This window comes from Mya arenaria, chromosome 16 (assembly GCF_026914265.1).
Source record: "Mya arenaria isolate MELC-2E11 chromosome 16, ASM2691426v1".
NCBI lineage: Eukaryota > Metazoa > Mollusca > Bivalvia > Myida > Myidae > Mya > Mya arenaria.
In genome coordinates, this window is record NC_069137.1 from 44,682,817 (window position 1) to 44,706,841 (window position 24,025).

Sequence of the window (24,025 nt, forward strand, 5' to 3'; positions counted from 1 at the left end):
AAGAAGAAGCAGTAGTAGTAGCACTAGCAGTAACATTAGCTGTAATAGTAGCTGTTGTTGTAGTCGTAGGAGGAAAAGTATAATTATTCGTTGTAGCATAATTAGTTGTAGAAACTTCTATTTGTAGTTGTGGAAGCAGCAGAAGTTCCAGCAGAGAAAGCTAAAGTAAGAATCAAAGTGGCTGTAGAAGTAGTATTTCTATTAACGGTAGCAGTAGAACTGGTATAAGAAATGCTGCAGTAGGAACAGCCGGTGTATTATAAGTAGCAGCAGTGACAACAACAGCAACAGCAGTAACAATAATATTAGAAAGTAGAAGTAGAAGTAGTAGAAGTAGTAGTAGAAGTAGTAGTAGAAGTAGTAGAGGTAGTAGTAGTAGTAGCAGTAGTAGTAGTAGTAGTAGTAGTAGTAGTAGTAGAAGTAGTAGTAGTAGTAGTAGTAGTAGTAGTAGTAGTAGTAGTAGTAGTAGTAGTAGTAGTAGTAGTAGTAGTAGTAGTAGTAGTAGTAGTAGTAGTAGCAGTAGTAGTAGTAGTAGTAGTGGTAGTGGTAGTGGTTGTGGTAGTAGTGGTAGTAGTGGTAGTAGAATAGTGGTAGTGGTAGTGGTAGTGGTAGTGGAAGTGGTATCGGTAGTAATAGTAGTAGTAGTAGTAGTAGTAGTAGTAGTAGTAGTAGTAGTAGTAGTAGTAGTAGTAGTAGTAGTAGTAGTAGTAGTAGTAGTAGTAGTAGTAGTAGTAGTAGTAGTAGTAGTAGTAGTAGTAGTAGTAGTAGTAGTAGTAGTAGTAGTAGTAGTAGTAGTAGTAGTAGTAGTAGTAGTAGTAGTAGTAGTAGTAGTAGTAGTAGTAGTAGTAGTAGTAGTAGTAGTAGTAGTAGTAGTAGTAGTAGTAGTAGTAGTAGTAGTAGTAGTAGTAGTAGTAGTAGTAGTAGTAGTAGTAGTAGTAGTAGTAGTAGTAGTAGTAGTAGTAGTAGTAGTAGTAGTAGTAGTAGTAGTAGTAGTAGTAGTAGTAGTAGTAGTAGTAGTAGTAGTAGTAGTAGTAGTAGTAGTAGTAGTAGTAGTAGTAGTAGTAGTAGTAGTAGTAGTAGTAGTAGTAGTAGTAGTAGTAGTAGTAGTAGTAGTAGTAGTAGTAGTAGTAGTAGTAGTAGTAGTAGTAGTAGTAGTAGTAGTAGTAGTAGTAGTAGTAGTAGTAGTAGTAGTAGTAGTAGTAGTAGTAGTAGTAGTAGTAGTAGTAGTAGTAGTAGTAGTAGTAGTAGTAGTAGTAGTAGTAGTAGTAGTAGTAGTAGTAGTAGTAGTAGTAGTAGTAGTAGTAGTAGTAGTAGTAGTAGTAGTAGTAGTAGTAGTAGTAGTAGTAGTAGTAGTAGTAGTAGTAGTAGATAAGAACAACAACATAAACTTGATAACAACATTTATTTGATTTCTTCAGCAAGAGGAAACAGTCGTACTATTACTAATCGTAAAGTTTCGAATATGTTTGTAAAGGTTCGTTGGCGACAACGGCTACACCTTTTTATCATTAATTTGATTTAAAACGTCTAAACTTTAATCATATCGTATGCGTCTGCAATGATGAATACATATCTGTGTTACTCAAGATACCTCTCAACTTATTGAAATAACAAAGGTCAAAACTTAATCGAATCGTTTCACGTGCTCTTATCTCTAGATAAAAAGCGCAGTTGAATACACTTAACCACTGGCTGTGATGTCCTGCTAATGGAATTTTATTTGTTCCTATCTTTTCGAATAGACATGAGGTTTATAAAGTGAGCAAAATAACTTAACTTTCTGTCGTTATGGTGCGACATCGGTTTGCCTTGTATGGCATTTTTTGTGCAATTGTGGACAACATTTATGTGGCACCAGTCTCTGCAGCAGGTATGTAGAACAATTCAATTATCTGTTACTTAAGACACCGTTACATTGGTAAATTGTGAGAGAGAGAGAGAGAGAGAGAGAGAGGGAGAGGGAGAGGGAGAGGGAGAGAGAGAGAGAGAGAGAGAGAGAGAGCTGCTCTTGTTGGTGTTAAAAGCAATAAAAAGAGGGTACTAGACAACAGTTTTTTAGGGTGACTCGTTCATAAATTGTCTTGAAATTGATTGTCTTCATATATCATATTAGCATCTGACACATTTTCTTTTTAGCATAATTTTGAACTTTTAAGCGTAAACTTATATTTTTTCGTAGCGTTATTATCGCCTATCGGCAAAAATGGAAGTATATATAACAACAGTCTAGAGAATACATTAAACAACCTGCTGTTTCTTGAACTAATGATGTACATTTATCAATGTAAGAAGAATTTTATTCACATTCCATACGGTAGTTGTTTGTTCTATGAATGCCCCTCATAAAAGTAAACGAGTCTTTTAAAATGGGATTTTCTATACCACTAAACCACTGGTATCAGCCAAGAGCATAAACTAGCAACTGTGTTGTTCAGACCAGTCAACTCATGCACTTTCTTTTTTTGTTGTCATCGTGATATCGGTCATTCAATGGGTATTTTCCTCCTACCCTTTTTATAGCTAGTATAGAATTGTAATGTGCGAGACCAACAAGGCCAACATATCCCTTCAGAGAAAAGAATGCTCGACCCTGAAGGGGTCAACTGGTCTGTATATACTGTAAATTCGCAATCCACACAGAGCCAGGGCTTTGCTAATTTGCATATTACCACAAAAGAACATCAACGTATTATGAATGTACTTCCGTCTATAACGAAATGTTATATTATGAATGCATATCCGCCAACGGCGGATCGTAGCATTACTTTCCCCTCCGAGAAGACCCGAGTCTTGGTCTTGGAATCTTATGGGTAAGGCAACTTCATTCCGGCAGTTATAATCACCCCACCGCTGCCTATCATTCCCCTCCGAGAAGACTTGTTCTAAGTCTTGGCCAGGGAAATTCAGTGGTAAGGCAACTCCATTCCGGCAGTTGTCATCATCCCACCGCTGCCACCATTCGTACCGTGCGAGACCAAAAAAGCCAACAGATTCCATCGAGGAAAAGCATGCTCGACCCAGAAGGGGTCCACTGGTCTTTATATACAGTAAATTATCAATGTTCATAGAGCCATGGCTTTGCTAATTTGCATAATATCAACCAAGTCAATATACGTACTATGATCGTACTTCCGCCACAATATGTCTAACAATAAGTCTAACTTAATATATATCACAAATGCTAAGCAAATATCACAATACTACTGAAAGTTTGATTCAGCTGAGAACGTAACTTAGATCTTGAATGTCGTATTAACGGAAAACAAATAATTTCCGCTTTTAAAAAAAGCAAAAATAATAAAAAAGAATTTCTTTAAAAGCACTTTCTCTCATTAATGACAATTAATACAAATATGTTATTGAAGTTAAAAGCAAAACTTATAACTTGAGTCCATTTTTATTATTTTTTGAGTTTTTACTCAAGAACATTTTGTGATTTAGAATATTGAGCAATGATGTTTGTTAACATAATGCACATGAGAGGACTAAACATGTCAAATGTTAGTTTTTTTTATTAGTGGCATGCTGTAATGTGAAAATGTAAGTTGAGCTTGACATTGATTAATTACATTTGGTTATGAGTAGTTTTTGTGATATTGGTCCTTTAAACTTGTCTCGTACGTGTAGTTTCTATGTTTATTTAAGTCGATCAAGTGCTTAAAGCTGCACTCTCACAGATTTTCATATTTCCATTCGAAAATTAATGTTTTATGGCTTAAACCGTTACTAACGGTTTAAGAGAACTGCATAAAACATCCATTTTTGAACTTAAATATAAAAATCTGCGATCTAATGTTTTGCAATCAGTCTTACATGACTGGTTTCCATGGATTTTCACCAAAATTGGCTCGTCCCAAGACAAAAAATAAAAAAAGTTGGCAAACGTTCAATCTGTGAGAGTGCAGCTTTAAGGATGATTGCATTTCTTATTCATTCTATGGTACAAATATTTTTACATAAATATTACTTGACGCTTAAGTAAAGTTAAATCATTTATTATCAGAGGAAAACTTCAAAACTTCAAAACCAACATAAGGTTTTGAAAAAGAGATAAATGCACATACTGATCATCAAATATTTGTGCTATTTGCGACGAGCTAGGCAGATTTCTTCATTAAGTAGATAGAGACAGCCAATTTAAATTCAAATTTATGACAGTCACTAGATCCAATCTAGATAGAAAGGTAAACATGATACTTCACTGATTGTTATCTGTCCTTGAGATATCCTTTTATAAATATTCAACAGGAACGCTGTTCTTCTTCATCAAAAGAGCAAACATTTTGCGATTGTAATTTTAATGTTTTATATTTAAGGTAATGATTAATAGTTGCGTGTTTTACCCGTTGAAATTTGACGCAGTTGCTTTATTTAGGTTTACAGTCTATGTAGTCATAAGTAAAAGTTTTTAAATTATGATTTATATTCATAACTTAATTTAAAAAGTGTTGCTTCAAAATCATTGCTAGTATGGTTTACGTATTAGTTGATGAAATCAACTTCGTTATGTTCCAAACGTGTTATTTTCCTTCAAATCTCCTACCCTGTCAATTATGTTACAGGTATAACTGTTCTATGACGTTTGCATAGTGCGGTTGTGTTTTAATGTTTGATTCAGGGGAATGTTTGTTTAGTGCTGAGAAAATGTTTTGTTTTCCTTCCTGTGCATAATAGCAATGTCGTACTAACAGCATTATCGTAAAGTAAGGTAACGATATGAATGATAACTTCATCTTTGTATTTTATGATACTGTGAAATCATTAATTTTTGAGAGACAATAATTTACATGGTTTTCGTGGGTCGGCTAATCCACGAATTCAACATCTCAGGAAATATAGATATTTTATTAATTGTTTCAATTGCTGTGTTATGTGCATACTCTAGTATATGCTTTACAGGGGTCGCAGTATACAACGGTTTACAGAGTAAATAACGACCTCATTGTAATCTTACTTTTACTGTTTTGTTAATATATTATATCTGCCTTTAACAAATAATAAGCCAAATCAATTCATTGAGTTTTTATGAACCATATGACAGAAACACCTGCTTAAGCGTGTGTTGTTCATGAAAATCTCCTGGTTTACAAAATGTGCGTGTTGAGTGTCGGTACTCGATTGTTTTATTCGATGAAATATTTAATCGATTACATAGTATGTACTTAAAGACGGTTAATATTTTATGTGTAGTTGTGGATAACCTTCGAGAAGTGATTGAATTTGTACACATAAGCTATCTTTTGGGATGGTTTACTCAACTATACGCACCTTCTCGGTGTTTTCACAGTTTGCAAAATTCTTAATTTGCATTCAATGGCTTCGCCTAACTATATCTTTGATCAGGGTGCATCTTTTTTTATGACCTTAATTATCCATTAAATCGATAATTGAAATGAATGCCATAAACCGTGTGACGTAGAAGACGGAAATCACGTGCCCTGGGCGTGGAGATTATGCAGACGATTTAGGACGATCGCAGTTTCGTTTTTTTTTTTTCAAACAAGAAAACCACGAATTCAAGTACCCACGAAATCGTAAATTTTCGGAAGTTTTCACAGTAAATCTGTTTTTTTTTTCTGTAATCTTACCTAGTTATCTTTCAATTTCTAAGACTTATAAGATTTCAAAACTATCTACAAAACTATCAGCTGTACTACTGTCCGAAAAGTTTGGGCCTGTTGTCAATTCCTTGTTATTGCTAGTCATATGAAAGCGATTAACGATAGCCGTAAATGGACAGTTGACAACATAACATGATTACATTTTCAAACACATTTGACGTAGATAACATATTGTATACTGCGCTCACATCTTTATAATACAATTGAGGAAAAGCACTGTCAGAACCGATACATACTCTCAATAGCAATAAACATTGTTTTGTGCATAAAAAAAATGATTTCCGTAATGCTTGACTGTACAATTAATAATTTTGGATCTTTGTTTTTTTGACATCATTTAAATCAAACGGGCCGGACTATACATTCTCACAAAAAAGTACATTTACTTTAATTTCAACAACGTAAATTCATATCACTTTACAGAAGAAGAAGATTATTTTCTGAACACAACCTATACATTTTATTTTAAATTTCAAAAATACGAATCAGCATTAGCGTACCAGATATGAGGCATAAAAAAATAATACCTCATTTAAGATCAAATAGAGTTTTTACAACCATATATATCTTCCGAGACAATACTTCTGTTAAGAAGATCGCTTCGTTGAGATGTATCAATGTTAATAAATGGCAATAATGATTTACAAGAAAGGCCTTACCGAACGAGCGATATATCGAGTTAGTTTATGCATGTTAACTATAAACAAATATTAACCCGGGACAAAATCAATATCATCTCTTTTAAGTTTCTTGTCGGTTGCGTAATCCCCCACGGTCAAATACGCGATTATTCCTCAATACAATTACTGAAGATATTGCTAATCTGTTCAAAGAATCGGCTTTTAAAAACATTCTCTCAAAAAATAAGTAATAACACCTATCCAACAAAATATACATATAGCACGAAAAGGCCGTGGTTCGGCCTACAGTGCAAGAAGGCGCGGTCGCTATACAATAAAGCACGGAAAGCTTATACTATGAATAAATCGACTTCGAACAAAGAAAAATTACATACTGCGAGTAAGCATTATAAAGTTACAATGAATACGTATGTCGCAAAACACAAGCATACAGCAGAATACAAACTTCGAGAACTCCATTCAAAACATCCTAAAGATTATTGGAACCACATGAACAAGGTTACCAACGTATCTAAACATGAGTCACCCCCTATAGACGATTTTTTTCATTATTTCAAAAAAATCAATGACGTCGTTGACGCGAATGATCATATATCGGATAATAACCACCCGAGCTTCTCTAGCGCCGAAACCGATCTGTTAAATAGGCCAATAGAACATGACGAAATTAACAAAATGATACTGAAAAGTAAGAATGGTAAAACATCGTCGCAGTTTGATAATATTATCAATGAATACTTTAAAGCCTCGCGCGCCGATATGGTGCCAACCTTCTGTACACTTTTCAATATAATTCTTGAAACTGGTATTCTCCCGGATGCATGGCTAATCGGGACAATAAAGCCAATTTTTAAAAACAAGGGTTCTCCTACCGACCCCCAAAATTATAGGCCGATTACCATTCTTAGTTGTTTAGGCAAATTATTCACGTCTATCCTTAATGAACGCATCAACACATTCCTCCATAATAATAACTTATTAAACGAGAACCAAGCCGGATTTCGCGCAAATTATTCAACCTGCGATCATATTCTTACATTGCATTTCCTTATAAGTAAACTAAGGGCCCAGAAAAAGAAACTGTTTTGCTCATTTATTGATTTTTCTGCCGCATTTGACTCTGTCTGGCGAGCTGGCCTGTGGCATAAGCTAATGCAAACTGGCTTACAAGGTAAAATCCTCACAGTCATAAAAAATATGTATAATGATATAAAATCATGCGTTTCCATCAAAGGGCATCTGTCTCCTATGTTCCCAAGCTTTTGTGGAGTTCGTCAGGGAGAAAATCTTTCTCCGATTTTATTTTCTATTTACCTAAACGATTTAGAAGAATTCCTTAAAAGAACATGTTCTAGTGTTTCTACAGAAGTAGATGCTAATGAGACAATTATGTACCTTCAGTTACTTATTCTCTTGTATGCTGATGACACTGTACTTTTTGCAGACAATGAATTGTCTTTGGTGCCAGAAATCTGAAGAAATTTAACTTTAGCATTGCTAACCAAGCGCTAGAGATAGTCAAGGAATACAAATACCTAGGTGTATATTTCTCGTCCACCGGTAGCTTTTTATACTGCCGTAAATATTTAATAAGCCAGGCTAACAAAGCAATGTATGCTCTATTTCTTAGAATTAATAACCTAGACTTGCCTTTGGACATACAACTGAAGCTTTTTGATTCTACCATTGTCCCGATTCTAACGTACGGTTGTGAAGTCTGGGGTTTTGAAAACCTTGATCTGTTGGAGCAACTTCACTGTATTTTTTTGCGACGGATTACATATACTAGAAAAAGTACTCCACGGTACATGCTCTACTCGGAACTGGGTAGAAACCCCCTTAACACCATAGTTAAAACCAGAATGATTAGTTACTGGAGTAAACTCGTTTCATCCCATGACTCGAAAATAAGTTTTTTGATATATAAAGGCATTTTACATAGTAATAATTCAGCCTGGACCAGTTACATCAAGTCAATACTTGATTCAACGGGTTATTCATACGTTTGGCATAACCAAACAAGAGTACCTGTAAAATATATCAGTAAACTTGTGAAATCTAACCTTGTAGACCAATTTCAGCAAAACTGTTTTGAACAATTTAATCTTTCGTCTAAGGGTAAAATGTATTCTCTGTTTAAGTCTGATATTAAATTTGAGGAGTACCTTAATATTTTACCCAAATCTCTACGTTTTACATTGTTGCATTTCCGCACTAGTAATCATAAATTCCCTATCGAAGTCGGTAGATGGAGACAGAATGCTGTACCACATGTCAATAGAAAGTGTACGTTTTGTAATCTAAACGATATCGGTGACGAACTGCACTATTTACTAACATGTCCATTTTTTAATCCTACCAGAAAACAATACATAAGTAGTCGTTTTTACTCAAGACCTAGTGTCTTACACTTTAGTGAAGTTTTAAATAGTATGAACCCGGATACCTTAAGTAAAACAGCATTTTTTGTTAAAATCTTAGTTAATCACTTTAAACGAATCTGATCATGTACTTTATAGATTTTCATTTGATATCTCATAACTATATCGATTATATTGTATCCTAATTCAAATAAATGAATTTGTTTTGTTATAAAAAAATAAATAATAATAATATTTAAACTAACCACATTCCCCTTACTTACTAATTATATTTGTTTTGTATAATGATAAACTCTAAACCTGTTGTGTAGCCGCCATTAACCCACATATTTATACCTGTGTTAACATATATATATTGCGTTTTCACATGCTTTTACTTAAATGTAAACTGTGATATAATAAAAGAATATTGATTGAGTTGAGTTGAGTCAACATTGCTTTAATGTTGGAAATCATCAATGGTAAGGATGATTGTTGTACCAGCGTTTTTGTTCGCGTCTTCTTAAAGCATATTTCAAGTACATTTGGGACAATCTCACCTGTCTTAAAATTAATTTTTATGTTTTTGATTATTTTTTTTTTAATCTTTGTATTTAAATTCCTAACAAAACCAACTTAGAATTTGATTACATTCATCATTAACTGAAACTATTTTTCTGCCTTAATATCACGGATGCGTATTGATTAAGAGCTCCTTTAGATTCAAATGATAGATTTGATAAAGGGAATCATGGTATTGGACCAACAAACTGTTTTCCCGGTAAAAACTATGAAACAGGTATTTTATCAATACTTTAATCTTTGATACCGAAATTGTAGAAAAAATACAATTAAAGGATAACAAATATTTTTATTGTAGTGGGGTACGAATGCACGCCGGTAAGTGAAGAAAAAAAAATAGAAACACGACGCTTTAACCTTTAGACCACAATGTCAATTACAACAGTAAATGTAGTTTTTAACCTTTTGAGAGTACTGTGATAACATTACGTCATAATGTCAATCAACCAATCACGCTACAACGAATCGCTGAATCCGGTTAGAAACGGTTTTCGAGCTTTTGGTCTTTAAATTCAATATTTGAGCAAAAAGGATTCTAGCTGTCAGTATCTTATTTTTAACACAACTAAAGATTTGCTACACTTTATTTCGTAATATTTTTCATTTTCGTAAAATCTGCATTATACAAACCATGAGCGAGTCCCTAAGATTTAAAAAAAAATTATCACAATGAATATGCGTATTGTGTTTTCCTGTTTAACATTTAATCGCTAACATTCTGTACCAGGGCATCTTCAAAGGCTCGTTTATAATAACTATCAAATCGAAGTGCTAACTAATTCGTGATAAGATACTGATATCACTCATGCGATATGACACATCTTGATATTTACGTATACGATCATCTTGAAGGAAAATTGCCTCCTTATTAATGTATGTGCTGCTTGGCTTTTTTCAGACATTATATAGTTTACAACGATTGTTATGAAGACTATGATAATCTATTCTAAGTCACTCGCATAAACACGAGGTTGCTTAAGGGTTTGTACAATGATGCTTTTTATTATGAAACTCTATGATCACACAGTTTAAAACCTTTTATTTTATAAGGCAGACTGTGTGGGATGATTCTAGTTTCAAATAATGACTGCATTGTATCTTTGAAAAATGTTTGCATTAGGTGTTCTGATTGTATCCTTCCGTCTGCAGATAGAGTTGGGATCTCTAATCATAGAAGTACTTGGGGTTTACCTATACGTTTATAATTTATTTGCTTTATTGATAAGTTTCCTCAAGTTAATGCATGTTTTGATAAGATTTACCTTTTGCGATTTATCTTTATTAAGGATTGTTGGGATAAGAGTGAGGTTTGTGCACATCAACTGGTTTAAACACCCAGTAAATTTACATTTTACTGAACGTTAAAAGGCGGTACCTAACATATCTTGATAAACATACCTATTTTTGTATATATGCCTATGTCTTTTGCGTTTGCCCTGTGCCACTAAACCGGGTTTACGTTTAAACCTTTGGCTACTCAGCTTGTTTCTGTAGCTTTTTGCATAAGTATTGGTCTAATGTTATGGGGGATACCGGAGTACCATGAGAAAACCCAATTGTCCTGCTTGATGACTACTATCAAAACTCATATGCTCCCATGCTTCTGGACTTATTTATTATAACATCCACAAAATTTAACTAATTAAATGGAGCTATGACTGGTTACATTCAAACATATATGAATACAACTGTTAACAAACTTGCCTATAAAAAAATCGATATTGAAGAATATTGTTTCAATTTATTTAAAAGATATTTTAATGTGTTTTACTCTTTTTTTTAAAAGCGCATTCTCTCATTGATTATAAATAAAAACAGTAGGTCAATATTTATGGAAAAATATTTTTAGAGCAAAAATATAACTTAAGTTGAATTTTAAATAAAAATATGTTTGTGTTAATACTCAATTATATTTTGTGCCATAGAAATTTAAAAAAGTAAATATGAAGCAGGTGTTCGCAAACTTCATGCATAACATAATGTGCTTTTAAAAAGAGTTAAACACTAATAATATTGAATAGTGAGATGGTGTTATGTAGAATTGGGGCGCTGGTACGCGGCACGTCCCTGTAGTTTTTATTGCAATATCCGTTGATATAGTGTATATATATATATATATAGAAACTTTTTTTTTTTTTTTATGGGACAAAGGCTTCTTTTACATGACTATTACCACAGGCTTAGATAAAATGTTAAGCCGTTTATCATGAGAGAAAAATCAAAACAACCAAAGTGTTTTGGACACTGCGACATAAAAGCAAACCAATCGACAAATAGTTGAGTGTATTGCAACGAACTAGGCAGGTTTTTTCGTTAAGTTTATTATCTTCAAATTTATGGGTGTCACGTTTGAGAAAAAAGTCAACAAAATACTTCACCGATTGTTATCAATCCTCTAGATACCCTTTTTAAATTTCGAAAGGAATGCTGTTCCTCCTCATAACTAAAAACAAATCCATCTGTAAATATTTCCAGCAGGAAGTTGGGCAGATAGACTCAATGAATGACTTTTGAAGTTTTTATTAACCGTGTATATAAAGCAATATTTTGAAGAGCACTTGCCCTCTAGTTTTTGAAGATGAATTCCTGAAACAAAATATAGGGTTATAGGTAACCCCCCAGTACTTCTATGATTAGAGATACACACTCTATCTGCAGACGGAAGAATACATTGCATGCGTTATATCGCATCCTTACATAACTAAGCTTTCAGTCCTTTGATTTAATGAAGATTTTGCTAATTCATGTTATCTTTAAAAATCTTCTTTGGCGAAAACGTTTTTGGCTGACACGGAGTGTTTTGGCAAAGGACTTCATTCTCTTCAACTAATTTACATTTTATTCAAATGTGAGGAATTTATTTGGAAGAAAAGATTCGCTAATACATGTCGCTGTTGGTGCTAATTATAGTTTCAAACAATGACTGCATCGTATCTTTGAAAAGAGTTTGCTCTGAATTGCAATCTTCCGTCTGCTGATAGAGTTGGGATCTCTAATCATAGAAGTACTTGGGGTTTACCAATAAGTTTATTAGTATATGTTTTATTGTTAAAATTCCTCAAGTTAATGCATACTTTGATAAGATTTACCTTTTGCGTTTTATCTTTATTTAGGATCGTTGGGATAATAGTGAAGTTTGTGCACATAAACTGGTTTCAACCCCTGTTAAATTTACATTTTACTGACCGTTCCAAGGCGGTACCTAACAATTTTTGATAAACATACCTAGTTTTTTTATATATTGTATGTATGCACTGTGTTGCTTGTGGAGTGTTTTGCTTTTCTTCCATGTTTCTTGTATGTGATTTTATGTTATATGTCTTTGGCGTTTACCCAGTGCCATTTAACCGGTTAACTTGTTTCTGTATCTTTTCGCATTGATATTGAAGGTTTGCAAATATAATATTAATGTCTTATATTTAAAGTAATGTTAAATTGCTACGTGATTTGCATGCTTTAACTAAGCGTGCTTAGGTTTTTTTTAATGTTTTTAGATAATATTGTAATGTTTTAATGTATTTGAACTGTGAGTTCAAACCTTGAAGACATAAAGAAGAGTTTAGCGATAGTCCTACATTATTTGATGTTATAATAAGAAATTATCATTAGCCAAAATTTCCGTTAACCTATGTTGTTTTTGTTTCAAATATTTTACCCTGTTCATAATATTATTATTATGGTGTATTTTAATAGGTCTTCGACAATCCTTTAGATGTTTGTTTTATGCTTGTTATATGCCCTTCGTGTTATTATGTTAGCAATATTTTTTACGTCTTGACATTCTCTGTTAAACCAGGAAATTGTTTTGTGCCTAGACATTTTGTCCTCCTCAGTACACAACACAATATGCTGTAACAGCATTATCTTTAAATATGATTTCTATCATTTCAATATTATCCATATCATTGTGTCATATCATGTGATATATTATTACTTTCTGTTATCATATCTAGTGACATTTAAATGTCTGAGGCTTAAACGATGTCATGTTAACTACACAACTTGCAAAATTACTATTGTTCCTAAGTTATGGCCGCGTTTTCGATCCGTTTTTATTTCAAGCCATAAACAAGTTTTAGACATAAGGCATACGTGCAAAATGGGATAGGCATGAGATTATAAGTAACAAAAAGAGATTACATGTTCTAATCCTTTTGACCTGGACATGATATAAAGTCTACTGAGCTTACAACTTTACCAGATAATTGAACATTAGCCCTGTCTAAACTGATACGCCCATTCAGTATCGATAAACTATTGTTCGTACAAATCTCTTATCATCGCGTGTATACGCATTGTTATATAGTGCAAAAAAATGTATTATTTTAATCTTAAAATCTTAAATGTTAATCAAATTTGCCAAAGAAAACATTTTCTCAAAACGTAAGTTCATTTAAAACTAGTTGCCGTAAATGAAACTCATATCTCTAAACATAAGTACATAAGTGTATTCTCAAATGAAAACAACAACTAAATATCACATTTTTTATTTGAAAAAAAAATCATCATAAGCATATGTTCACCCAATAGATGGTATATACAAATATCACAGTAAGATCAAACCGAGTTGTTACAGCAATACATATCTTACGAGACAGTGTTCTTTTTTTATAAGATCGCTGTTTGGCGATGTATCAATAATAAATAGAGAGAATATATGCCTGTTAAACTGAAACACAGAGTAACCCGGAAAGCTAACAAAATCGTTATCATCAGATTTAGTTTCCTGTAAGGAAATGATATCCTATTGATTTAATATTTGTATAGAACCTTGAGATTGTTTTTTTGGTTTGTAAATCACCATCATTAACTTTGATGATTAATCTTTTTACTAGCTATTTCATAACATGGTGTTATAAGCATACTTAAGAACAATTTCCATATACTAGCGGATCATATGTTCTAGCTCAATTCATTATTTAACATATTTAACGCATATTTCAGATACAAGCGGATTGCAATGTGAGAAGTTCCTTACTGACATAAATCTAAAGAATCTTATCAACACAAAACGGCAGTTTGCAACACCTTGCCCGTGTTATGAACACCAAATGGAGTTTGAGTACTCCTTCAAACAAGAAAATCACTGCTACACAGAATTGTTTTTCATTGATGATGTTAAACAAACATGCTGCTACAGGTGAACTTATTTGGCACATTTATCCAAAAGAATGACATTTGTGTTGATACTATTTGTCTGCAGTATTTTAATGTATGTCAACTGTTTATCAAGTACAAAGTTGTTTTTCGAAATATTAACTATTTCAAAACTATACAATTAGATGCCTAGAATTTATACCGAATTCTTCATGGGCTCCCCATATCAAAGTCAAACTGAGAGCAGCAATTGTATTCATTCTCATTTCCAGTCAGTACGGCAGGCTCATAACAACGGCTCCAGATGGAGGGTATTTGAAATTGTCTAAAGCAGTAGTGCAAATGCAAGACCTGCGTCAACTATGTTGTGGTAGCAGCGAGCAGCTGTGCGGGGCCTTCTACCGCTTCAATGTACCAGATACATGTGCAAGGTGGTTTTATCAAACGTCAGGTATGCAACGATGCAAGTCATATTTAAACTCCACAATCTGTAAATGCCACTGTTTGAATGTTGAAAAAAAAGTTTTTTCGTCGTTTATCGATGACTCAATTATTTATTTTATTTTAAGTCTATGTTATGAAGGTTAAAAAGGCACTGTCAATTTAAGAAATAAACTCTGTATTCATCGAAACGTTATAAAACAGGGCATTTGTTAAATAATCCTCTGAACAAATTTTTTACGCTTGCAACTTTGTACTAACACACCAATATATATTGATTTGTGATAGCACATGAGTTCACATGGCAAGTCAACAGAAATGAAATACTTGTAATTATTACGTCCTAACAACTTCTATTAAAGCGACATCTGGCGGTGACACTGAGATTGAAACGATTGATGGTTTCCGGTATACGTTTAACGGACACGGCGAGTACATCTTTCTGCGTGCGAATGCATCCAATGGGTAATGCTAAACTTACAAATGTTCAATGACATCCACAGGAATAGGATCAGTAACCAATATGTTGAACTTGATCTCGTAGTTACAGTTTAACTATCGGGCTCTTGCCCATATATCTACACGCACACTTAATGACACATGTGATAAATCTTACTGTAAATTTTCATAAATCATTAATTTTGATTGGTTTAATGCGTTCCTGTAGTTTCACACGCACCCGCGATTTAGCTATCCATAAAATAAAATCCAGAAACTAATTGTTATTGGCTTCATCTAGCATACTATACACTAACATTGAGAAGTACTTGTTATTGCCTGGAGGTGTCCATCTAGGTCCACATGCTTACATAATTTAAGTAGCTACATGTATACATTTTTGGGCAGTCGTTCCTATTGGCTTGATACGTTCAAATGCACACGTCGTCAAATTGGTTCTTTATACATTTTGATTCGTAATTGGTATTTGGTAGTGCGTTACTGTATTTTTATGAACACGTGATACATCTAACCAATCTCTTAATTGAGGAGTTAGTCTTAATGGCGCGATGCGTCCGTGTAATTATGCATACACATATGCTCTAACTTACTTTTAAATGCAAGTTGTAGCATTTTTGTTCGCTTGATTCGCCCCTATAGTTCGACATGCACGCGTGATCTCGGTAACTATATACACATCGAGTATGAACTGTTTATGGCTTTACACATGCTCTAATTGACGATATCCTTACGTCATTGTTTTAGCATTATGCGCCCATGTAGTTCAAAATTCAATCGTGATCTAGCTAACCTTAAAGGTAAATTGAGAATACTGTATTGAGTATGAGTAGTTTTGGCTTGATGCGTTCCCGTGGTTGACATGCCCATGATCCAGCTAACTATATATACTACATTTAGTATAAGTTGTTTTAGCTTGATGTGTTCCTGTAGGTCACATGTACTGGCGAAGTAGCTATTCTTTTAACTGATAATTATATGATCTTTGATTGACTTGACTCATCTCTGTAGTTCTTCATGAACACGTGATTTAGCTAAATATAATCTTACCTTGAGTATTAATCGCTTTTGGCTTGATGCGTTGCTACAGTTTCACATGCACACGTGATAAGGTTCACATTTATCATAACGTTATTTCGATTGGTACGATACATCCCTATGGTTTTGCATGTATACATATTCTAACTATTTATTAACATATATTAAAATGTACTGATATAAGTCACTTTAAGCTGATACAAATTAGTAACTTGTTGCTTTCCTGTAGTTCCATTGTCAATCATGATTCCGCTAACTATAAACTTACATGGGTTAGTAAGTGTTTTTGGCGCAAAGCGTCAATGTATTTCCACATGCATGGGAATTTCATTATCTAGCGACTATATACTAACATGGTTTGTTATGGTATGATACTCCATTTTTTCACATGCATGGGAATTTCAAATTTATTGGTTCACGTTATTGCATTGATTTATATTTGATAATTTAAATTTTAAAAAATTGTAAAAAGAGCCTTATGGGGGCAAAGTATACACTGTATTAACGTTTGTACTTTGCAGGTATTTGGAAGTACAAGCTCGAACTGAATATGTTATTCCTGGACTAGTTGATGCGACTAAGTTTGTAGGATTTGCAATTAGATGCACGGTAAATAACTATTAAACAATTGAAAATGAGTCTATATTTGTTATGGCTTTTTCAATGAATGCTTTTAAAATCATGTATATTTTTATTTCACAGAAATGGAAATTTATTTCACATTGATACGATTGTTAAAAAGATATGAAATTAAATGTATATGTAAACCATCAAATAAAAACTATATCTTTACAATATTTACTAAATTAACATGAAACGTTAACGTTTGATTTAACCAACATTACATGTAGGGTCATAAAATTACTTTAAATAAAATACTTTGAATATTAATAATAATCAAGCATTTTTCCTTATATGCATTATCCTATTTAGTAAAGTCCGAATTATATTGGTTTCACTGTTATGTAAGGAAAACATAATTAAAAGTTGTGGAGACAGGGGAACCCATTTTTGAATTGAAATGTTATATTCTTGCAGAAAAACGGAACTGTTGAAACGATCCACGTAATAAGAAATGCATCAACGCTGGAAACAGATGTTGTTTTAAATGACAAAACCCGCTTGTCAATTGATGGGTACAAACCAACACCATGCTTTCAGCTTATTCGAAATCCCGATGGTTTCATAATGATTCCAAATCTAAGGTTCCCATGGATGAAACAAGTAAGAATGATAACTTTAGTATAGTCTTATACACAACTCTAATTCTTAAATAGTAATACACAGCTTGCAACCTACACATAGTCTAAGGACGATATATTGTTAATGGTTTCGCCACTACATTTATCTTAATATCCTCGTATAAAGGAAGAAAATACTCGGTATCAAAGATTTAATGCATATAATTCTTTCTTTTTGATTTAGTTGAACGCATTTACAAACTACTTGGAATTCCACTGTAAGACAAGTGTTATTCGATGGAGCTTTTTTCTACAAACGATAATAGCTTTAACATTATAAGGAATCAAATATTTCACAGTGCTTTTGTAGAGCAAATAGTGTGTTGTTTCAACACAACACATTGTTTGTATTTTCTGCAGTTTAATAGCTATTCACCATATTATTTGTTTCATATGACCATAGTGTTTTCAATATTATTTTGTTGAAGAAAAAGACATAGTCGTTACGTCATTTTTACTATTATAATAATAGTCACGTCATCTTTACTATAGTTGTTACGTCGACTTTACTATAGACGTCAGGTCATCTTAACTTTAGTAGTTACGTTACCTTTAAAATAGTAGTCACTTCATCTTAACATTAGTTGTTACGTCATCTTTACTATAGTTATAACGGCATCTTTCTATAGTAGTAACGTCATCTTTACTATAGTAGTTACGTTATCTTTACTATAGTAGTTACGTCATCTTTACTGTAATTGTAACCTCGTCTTTACTATAGTTGTTACGTCATCTTTACTATAGTTATTACGACATCTTTACTATAGTAGTTACGTCATCTTTACGATAGTAGTTACGTCATCTTTACTATAGTTATTACGACATCTTTACTATAGTAGTTACGTCATCTTTACTATAGTTGCTACGTCATCTTTACTATAGTTATTACGACATCTTTACTATAGTTATTACGACATCTTTACTATAGTAGTTACGTCATCTTTACTATAGTTATTACGACATCTTTACTATATTAGTTACGTCATCTTTACTATAGTAGTTACGTCATCTTTACTATAGTAGTTACGTCATCTTAACTATAGTAGTTACGTCATCTTTACTATTATAATAATAGTCACGTCATCTTTACTATAGTTGTTACGTCGACTTTACTATAGACGTCAGGTCATCTTAACTTTAGTAGTTACGTTACCTTTAAAATAGTAGTCACTTCATCTTAACATTAGTTGTTACGTCATCTTTACTATAGTTATAACGACATCTTTACTATAGTAGTAACGTCATCTTTACTATAGTAGTTACGTCATCTTTACTATAGTAGTTACGTCATCTTTACTATAATTGTAACCTCGTTTTTACTATAGTAGTTACGTCATCTTTACTATAGTTATTACGACATCTTTACTATAGTTGTTACGTCATCTTTACTATAGTAGCTACGTCATCTTTACTATAGTAGTTACGTCATCTTTACTATAGTAGTTACGTCATCTTTACTATAGTAGTTACGTCATCTTTACTATAGTAGTTACGTCATCTTTACTATAGTAGTTACGTCATCTTTACTATAGTAGTTACGTCATCTTTACTATAGTAGTTACGTCATCTTTACTATAGTAGTAACGTCATCTTTACTATAGTTGTTACGTTATCTTTACTAAAGTAACTACGTCATCTTTACTATAGTATTTACGTCATTTTTACCGAAGTAGTTTCGCCATCTTTACAATAGTAGCTACGTCATATTTACAACAGACAAATATAAAAATGCATCAGAAATTAAGAATAATTACTTCTTATTTAGATTAAGTTTCCAAAGAAGGACTTGTTATCAATAAGTATTGTGACGAAATCTGACACTAATGAAAGTCGCACTGAAGGACTTGCTCAAAGAAAAGTCGATGGATTTTACGTGGCAAGAAATGGAAGCAAATACGATAACAATTCTTCAGAATTTCAACTTTTTAAGTTCGGTGAATCATGTAAGTTTTAGTTCATTATTCGAATGTAGTTTTTCTAATATAAAGCCTCAATTTGAAATTATTTAGTGTTTTATATAATAAGATTGAACGGGCGTCTAATTTAACAAACACAATAGTGAGATTACTCAGAAATGCATTTTATAATCGATATACCTTGTCATTTATTTCCCTATTACCCTTTTACAGGGTCTTTGCAGAACCAAAACGAATCTGTTTTCGATTACAACTTAACAAATGGTAACTTTTCGATGTACAATAGTTATCACACTACTCCAAGATTTTTGGAAACTTTACTTGGCAATTTAACGGCACTTTTCGAAAACTATACGGAAAGCAATATAACGAAATTTAACAGCACATGCCGTAATGGATGGGACGATTCGGCTGACAACCAGTGTCTGCTTGCTATTGCAAGAACACATAATATAAGCGTAGGATGTAACGTGCATGAGGCAAACGAACAAGACCACGAGGAGTATTTACGCAGACGTAAGTGCAATGCTTGTAACGGCGGTGTCTCACAATATAACATGTTGAAATGTGGCTATGTATAGGAGTTTTTGTCTTATTATTAACAATAAGATATTTGTTTTAATATATCAGACGTATAACAAATACTTTAATTTAGTGCCCCATAACTTTTCGTTTGTTTTTTTTGCAGATGATAAGCCACCTAAGTTTTTGGAAACAATGCCGACTTCAGTAAATCTCATTTATGGGCTAAACGAATCGTTTTCGATTAATCTCATAGATTGCATCAATGATGAAAACAAGGAAAGACTAAATTTTACAGTTGAGCCGGATTTTGAGGAATATTCTATAGGTATGCATTTAAAAACACAGTTAAAGAGATCATATAAATACCTACCATTTCAACCTACCTTATTCCGTTAATAGTTTTTGTCGTCCGCGCAACGTGGTAATCAATTAAATACAAACAGCACCTCGACAGAGCTTCGACAGATCAGGGTCAATGTCATATACAAGGTCAATGAATAACACCTTCAGTATTCGTCTGTTCCATATCTCTAACACCATTTGAATTAATGTCACGAAAATTGGATCGCATGTTCTACTCATGCAAGCGGAATATATGTTATATATGTCGCCTGCAATATGATATGGCCAGGGTGAAGGTCATATGTCTTGGCCAATGTTAGAGTGATGTTAACGCGTTCCTCCGTGTCAAGTACAGCCGATGAGGTATTTAAATGGAATTTGGGTAACGTATTATACTCATAATAGCAAGATGTGAATTAATTCTGGAGCCTTGCCAGAGCAAGGTGAAAATGAAAAGTAAAGGCCATGTTTTAAGCCTTAATGCTTCCTTCTCATAATATCGCTGATACTCCTTTAAACGGTTTTCAAGCAACAAAGGTCATACATTCTACGCATCAAACCAATGTTTGAGTATAGGTAAAAAGTTATGGTGATTATACCAACAATACAAAACATGCAATATAACATCCCAAAACATATATAATTTTATATACATGCTTGATTACAAAACCCGTCCTTTATTTGCACAAAAAAAATCACAAAAATTAACACACCCGAGTACATTATGCAGCGGAGGAAACAGTTGTCTTTCCAACTACCGTTTAGTTACAACATCATAAATGCCACCTTTGTACGTATACATGATGATTTAAATAACATTTTAAAAAACCGTTTTGGTAGTCGAAATAACGGTAAACAGATTATTGAACAACTCGGAACACTTTTTAATCCTTCAACTACAAAAAAATATACGTATTTCCAAGAAATACAATGTAAAACCGTAAATAATCTGTGATATGCAGAATGCTTTCTTGTTACTTTTGACAGTTATTGTATTGTGAAAGGGTTTATTTATTCTATTCTATTTGCTTTTAAACTAAAACTATACATTATTGTATATGTATTATTCAAGATAATGGCGTCTTCAATTGGACAATCGGGACAGGGCTTCGCAATTCAAACACTACTGGCGTTATTAATTTTATGGTGACTGACCGGTTTAATCATACGGGTTATCATGCATTGAAGTTCACGTATTGTGGCTGCGAAAACTATACTGAATGCGATTATAGTCGCATGAGAGGTAAGAAAAAGATGATTTTTTAAACTAGTAAAATATGTTGCAATGTGCTACACAGTCACATTTTTTAAATGTTTGCATTAAAAATCGAATCAAAGAAAAGAAACACATTTTGGGCAGCTTAGTGTCAAATGGAATATGTGTCACGCCCGACAACACAACTCCTCCTATTTATTGTAGTACGTAATTCATCAGAACTCAACAACCCCATTTCAAGACCCTAACTGAGTATTATTTTTTAAACAAATACACTTGCAGCATGAGAAAAATAGTTTTGAAAAAAGCGTTATTTAAGATATCTCTACGCATTATTACGCTGTTTATCAACAATATATGCGCTATTTGTTCGAGTGTCATTGTAAACACACATGGAACATTTAATGTATGCAAGGAAAATGATCAATTATATGTTTGCGGCCCAGATCGATAAATCTCCATCCCCGGCACGCTGCGTGACATGTTACTCACCATGAAGCGTAACCGAAATCTGCGTGCGCCCTCTGTTGGATATCTCAATGTTAACCAAACATATTTGTATACGTTGTCTACAATTCATTTAAGCACCACTGTTGCGATATACCTTTAATTGTTATGTCGTTAGCACGAAAAAAAAAACATATTCTTCAGTCTTTGACACATAATGTTCAACATCATGATAAGATTTCGATGAGATTTTCTAACAACGCTGCCTTTTCTTTCAAAAAACGGCGTATTTGCTGCATGTATTTGCCCAAATGCATATACATCCGGAGAGTTTTGTGAAATATTAAAAAATCCTTGCGACGAATACAAGTGTGACAATCAGAGTTTGTGCAACAATACCATGTTCGAAGGTATTCCATGCGCTGACTGCCCGGAAGGATACAATGTGCGGCTCCAGGATAATCAGCAAAATTGTGATAGTAAGTTTGTTTGTTCAAAATAGAGAGGTTGAGAAACAGAACATGTACGCGTAAGTGTACGTGTTAACATATACTTGTGACCTGCCTTATCGAGGTAAATGTGCATTTTACACTTTTAGAACGACCGGTACGACAGTTCGAGGAAAGTAATTTATGCTATTATCCGCGGGACTACAAGTACAAGTTTAAGTTGAAATTGTGCTAACTTCTAATCTCATTTGCAACTATTAGGTGTACGTTAAGTGAAACGTTCAAATACACATAAAAGTACACGTGCACGTCATGTCTTGCAACGTCTTTATATTTTAAAGCTGCACTCTCACAGATTGAACGTTTTGACAACTTTTTTTTTATTTTTTGTCTTGGAACGAGCCAATTTTTGCAAAAATCTATAAAAAAAACAGTTATATAAGACTGCTGACAAAAAAGTAGACCGCCGATTTTTATATTTAAGTTCAAAAATTGATGTTTTATGCATTTTTCTTAAACCCTTAGTAACTGTTTTAGCCATAAAACATTAATTTTCGAACGGTAATATAAAAATCTACGATCTGATGTTTTGTCAGCAGTGTTTTGTCACTGGTTTGCAAATATTTACGCAAAAATTTGCTCATTCCAGGACAAAAAATAAAAAAAAGTTGTAAAAACGGTAAATCTGTGAGAGTGCAGCTTTAAAGCACGACTTAAGGTTGTTATGCATGTGTTCTGTATTGTGTTTATGACTGGTAGGTTGTGTGTGCAAAGGCTAGTATATATTAATATTTTAAAATGTTATTTTGGAAGAAACAAAATCGTTCTACTTCACAAGTTTATGATATTTACGTTATAAAATACTCTTGGTAGTTTCAAATTAAATGATACTAATTAGATATAAGAACCGAGTGTTTCCATTGCAACGGGAGTAGAGAATGTAAAAGTCCATCTCCTAGTATGAATCATGAAATTCTGTCCTTTTCAAATACATATGATTACATGAAAAAGTTTTAACCGCTGAGTCAAATGTGTTTTTTCAGTTGAAATATTACATAACCCAGTTGATTAGACGGGAATTGATGCGCACTTACAATTATTCCTTATAAACAGTCTCAATCAAAATGATTTGTCATTAAGTGTATGTTTTGTAGTTTTCCGAAGAGTAACTCACTAAGAATAAATTAAATATATGTATACGCTTCTCTGACTCGTTTACAGACATAAATGAATGTAAAAGTGACGCTACCAACGGATGCGAAGAAAAGACCACGTGTAACGATACCGTAGGCTCCTATACATGTTCCTGCAGTGGTGGATTTAACATCGATGCTGACGGAAGACATTGTAACGGTACGCAATTGTTTCTATTAAGATTTCAGATGAGAAAATACAGAAAAAGTTATTGCAGATATGACATGAAGTGACATTTGAAATATATTTAACGACTTGTCTTTTTTGCCATTTATTTTAAAGCATACTAAAGTAAGTATAATTCAAACGAGGGAATAAAACACGTAATTATCCCTTACTCTGTAGTTGGAGCATGTTCCTTGTCAGTATGACCGTAAGCCTATTTTTCCTTGCGCTAATGTATTGACGGGTTCGTGAATAACTGTAACAAAGCATTAGCCAAACATTCTAACGCAACGA

At 33.2% G+C, this 24,025-nt stretch overlaps 1 protein-coding gene across 1 annotated transcript; it reads left to right on the top strand.

The window, feature by feature from the left end:
* Positions 1-17,424: 17,424 nt before the first annotated feature.
* Positions 17,425-22,425, top strand: LOC128221686 (uncharacterized). Its single transcript, XM_052930287.1, has 6 exons — positions 17,425-17,460; positions 19,243-19,420; positions 19,607-19,909; positions 20,082-20,243; positions 21,333-21,503; positions 22,172-22,425. Exons 1-6 carry the CDS (start codon positions 17,425-17,427, stop codon positions 22,423-22,425), a joined length of 1,104 nt encoding a protein of 367 aa, XP_052786247.1.
* The last annotated feature ends 1,600 nt before the right edge of the window (positions 22,426-24,025 follow it).

What these genes read in the sequence shown, in the direction of transcription:
- LOC128221686 (XM_052930287.1), top strand. Translation starts at nt 17,425, where the DNA reads ATGATTCCAAATCTAAGGTTCCCATGGATGAAACAA. An exon ending in GGTTCCCATGGATGAAACAA is followed by an intron (nt 17,461 to 19,242) that starts GTAAGAATGATA and finishes CTTCTTATTTAG; the next exon opens with ATTAAGTTTCCAAAGAAGGA. An exon ending in CGATTATAGTCGCATGAGAG is followed by an intron (nt 21,504 to 22,171) that starts GTAAGAAAAAGA and finishes GATTTCGATGAG; the next exon opens with ATTTTCTAACAACGCTGCCT.